This window comes from Aplysia californica, unplaced genomic scaffold, assembly GCF_000002075.1.
Source record: "Aplysia californica isolate F4 #8 unplaced genomic scaffold, AplCal3.0 scaffold00249, whole genome shotgun sequence".
NCBI lineage: Eukaryota > Metazoa > Mollusca > Gastropoda > Aplysiida > Aplysiidae > Aplysia > Aplysia californica.
Genome location: NW_004797519.1, coordinates 519,383 through 523,047, shown reverse-complemented (window position 1 = coordinate 523,047; position 3,665 = coordinate 519,383). Strand labels below are relative to the sequence as shown.

Here is a 3,665-nt window from a genome sequence, read left to right as displayed (position 1 = left end):
CCCCCCCCCCCCACCCCACCCCTTCCTTTAATTGACAAATACCTTGGCTTTTATGCAAGAAAATAGCTATTTGTTCATCAAAAGCGAAACAAATGACCAAGTGTAAAAAATTATACCAATAAGTCCATATGCCCAAATATTGACGAGCGCCTGATTCTACGGTGTCATGACACAGTTATAACGAGATTGTCACATGACCTGCACGGGTTTTATTTTCTTTCTTTAGGTTCCAAGACTGTGCCATACCCTGCCCTTCTTGTCTTTATTACCAGTAAGTACTCATAGGGTTTGTGTGGCATAGCGTCTTTCCATCATAGAGTCTGTCTGCCATAACGTCTATCTGCCTACCCTTATGTCTGTCTACCATTATGTCTCTCTGATATTATGCCTGTCTACCATAATGTCTGCGTGCCATTATGTCAGTCTGCCCATTTGTCTGTCTACCATTATGTTTTTCTGATATTATGTCTGTCTACCATTATGTCTGTGCACCATTAAGCCAGTCTGCCAATTTGTCTGTCTACCATTATGTCTGTCTTCCATTATGTGTGTCTACCATTATGTCCGTTATGTCTGTCTTATCAACCATTATGTCTGTCCATCATTATGTCTGTTTACCATTATGTGTGTCTTCCGTTATGTCTCTTGCCACTATGTCTGTCAACCATTATACCTCCTAACCAGTACGTCTGTTTATAACTATGTCTGCTATCATAAAAGTCAGTCTACCATACTGTCTGTCTTGTCAAGCATTATGCCTGTTACCAAAAATGTCTGTCTATCATTATGTCTGCCTGCCATGATGTCTGTTTATCAAATGTTTGTCTATCATTACATCTGTCTGCCACTATGTGTGTCTGCCATTATATCTGTCCATCATTATTTCTGCCCATCATTATGTCTGTCAGCCATTGAGTCCCCTCCTCCCCCCCTCCCCCATGACGTCAGTTCGAAACAGGGCCTATGTGTAATAGCGCGAGCCCCTCAGAGAGTCTGTTCCTAATAGTGTCTGTCTGCGACAGCGTCTGTTTGTCATAGAGTCTATCTACCACTATGCATGTCTGCCACAGTCTGCCTGTAATACTAGTGCTTGCAAGAAAGCCTGTCCCTTCGTTACGTCAGCCTCACCCCCACATCACCCACAAGGACAATAAATTATATGATCTTATCTTATTTTATTTTATTTAATCTTATCTTACTTCACATCGTACTGCCCATAGTAAAATGTAGTAACACGCTATGGTACCGTTTCAATTTTAGTTTAATCTCATCTTGCCCTTCTCTTTACCTCTCTTCACCTCTCACAATCTCATCTCACCTTACCCTTACCTCTCTTCACCCTACCCAATCTCACCTCAGTTTATTTTCACCTCACCTCGTTTACCGGTGTCTGTGGTGTAGAGGTTAGGAGCTTCGGTGTTGCACGCAGGAGACCCGAGTTCCTTTTCCGAGTTGAGAGAACTTTTGTCGAGTATATCGGTGTTTCTGCTGGGATAGAGTATCCCTCTCAGCCCGGGGTGTGCCTGGCAGGCAGGGTCGAAGCCCACCTCCTAAAAATATGAATTGTGCCTGCTTTTTAAAAACATTTTTTTTGGGGGAGGGGGGGGGGGGGCGTAAAAACACTTACGGTACATTAAGAATTTTATTTTGTTTCACCTCGTTTGGTTTGATCCTACCTCATCTCACCACACAATCATCTCTTTGCACTAAATCTCGACTGATCTCATCTCACCTGACTTTACTTCACATCTTTTTACCCCACCGCTCGTCACCTTCCAAAAAAACAAACAAAAAATCCTTAATCCCAACTCGTATACTCCATCCCACTTCCCCACTCCCCCGCCCGCCCCTTCAACCTCTCTGTCCACAACACCGTGTTTCTGTGTGTGTGTGTCGTCCTTAGTGGTTGCTTGGATCTTGCCTTGAAGCAAGGGGCGATCACTCGCCATTTTTGACGACGACGACGACGACGACACTGTCTCTCGTGCTTCTGAGAACTGCGTCCAGATTGGAACGCACCTACTGTCTCCAGATTGGACCGCATCTACTGTCTCCAGATTGGAACGCACATACTGTCTCCAGATTTCTCCAGATTGGAAAGCACATACACCGACCGAGTCGTCCGACATTCCGTGAAGTTGTCACCGACAGTGCCAGCGTTTACAGATTATTTGCTCTTCTTGTTTTATACAATATATGTATTTCCAATGCACTTGTTTACAGGATATTTTCATTTTTTCTTCCGTGTGATCTAGTTGAATATGTGAGGTATCGTGGTGAAATAAGGCGCTTGTCAAGATAATGAGATTGAAGGAACCGACATTTTTGTACCTGTTGGGCAATTTTCATTTACATTTTTTCCTTCTTTTTAGGGGGGGGGGGGAGGCGCTCAGCATCATTAATGTTAATTTTAAAACACATTCCTACCTGGATTTTAATTAAATATGTTGATTATAAGTACACAATATGTAAATTATGTGCAGTTTCCAAGAACACTGCAGTTTTGGAAGCCACCAAATTTTGGCGACTATTTTCTCGCTTAATAATAACCTCTGACGCAAGGTGACTCCCGCCTCCTTCAGTCTAAAAAACCTTGACTTCTAGTCAAGATAGATGGGTTAAAATTTTTTTTTAAAAAGACAATTGAGCAAGCATAAGCTAATTGGAATAACTCCATATGCCAAAAAAAACTGACGAACGCATGATTCCACCACGCCACGACACAGATATAATGCTTTATCTTCATCGTTCATTGTTTATACCATGTTCTCATGTGTGGACACATCCACTGGTATAATATTTCTCTTTTTTTATTTTTTATTTATTCTCTCGCGGTTTCTATGAAAATATTTTCAGAGCAATTTATGTCCATTATATATTTACACACCAGTTACCGGCACCTATTTGCAAATTTTGTGTAAGAAGCTTTAAATAATACAATCCAATATGTATGCTTAAGACTATACAAATGCCATAATATATTTACTCACAGTAACTTTGTTTTGAAGAGTTCCATTGCAAAACACACTAGATCTTCGCCAAATCTGGGCACTTCCGGAACACCCCGTCGGCGTCCACTCCATAATCTTATAAGTATTAATTGTCGTGATAATATTCTAAGATTTTCTCTCAAAAATGCACTATATCACTCGATTTTAAGCACAAAAATAGTTTTCAGAGAATAAGCCCCCCCCCCTTCCCCAATGCTTCTCAGTTCTGTGGTAAAAGGATAGATCTACCGTGCGTTTTGCTATGGTGCTCTTTCTTGCTTAAATCCCTAATGCCCTCCTGGAAAAATCATCTCTTACTAAATTCACTTGACCATCTCCCCCCCCCCCCCCAATCCCTTCCTTTCCCTCCTACTCCCCCTACTCCCCTCACCTGTCCCCACCCCCTCCCCACACACATGTGTGTAGGCCTACCCTTTGCCTTGAGAGTTCTTTTCCATCCCAAGTCTTTGTTTTTGGTTTAGTAAGCGTTTTACGGCATTTGCAGCACAATTATGTCATAAAAGTGCCGGAGATTAGAGGTGTTACAAGCGAGTAACAAACACACAAAAAAACGACGGAGAAGAGATAGAAACGATAGATGTTGGATAGGACGGAAGAAGAAAACCACACCAGAGCACCCGTCAACCAACCACTTCCCTTCAGTCGGGGTTTGTG

General features: G+C 42.2%; 1 protein-coding gene across 1 annotated transcript in view; it reads left to right on the top strand.

Moving 5' to 3' along the window:
* LOC101858558 overlaps positions 1-2,628 on the top strand; it is a gene marked incomplete in the record, with an annotated part of 83,123 nt that extends 80,495 nt beyond the window's left edge. The window contains 2 exon segments of the mRNA XM_013083692.2: positions 227-271; positions 1,904-2,628. Of these exon segments, the coding sequence (XP_012939146.1) occupies positions 227-271; positions 1,904-1,926 (68 nt within the window).
* Positions 2,629-3,665: the final 1,037 nt, after the last annotated feature.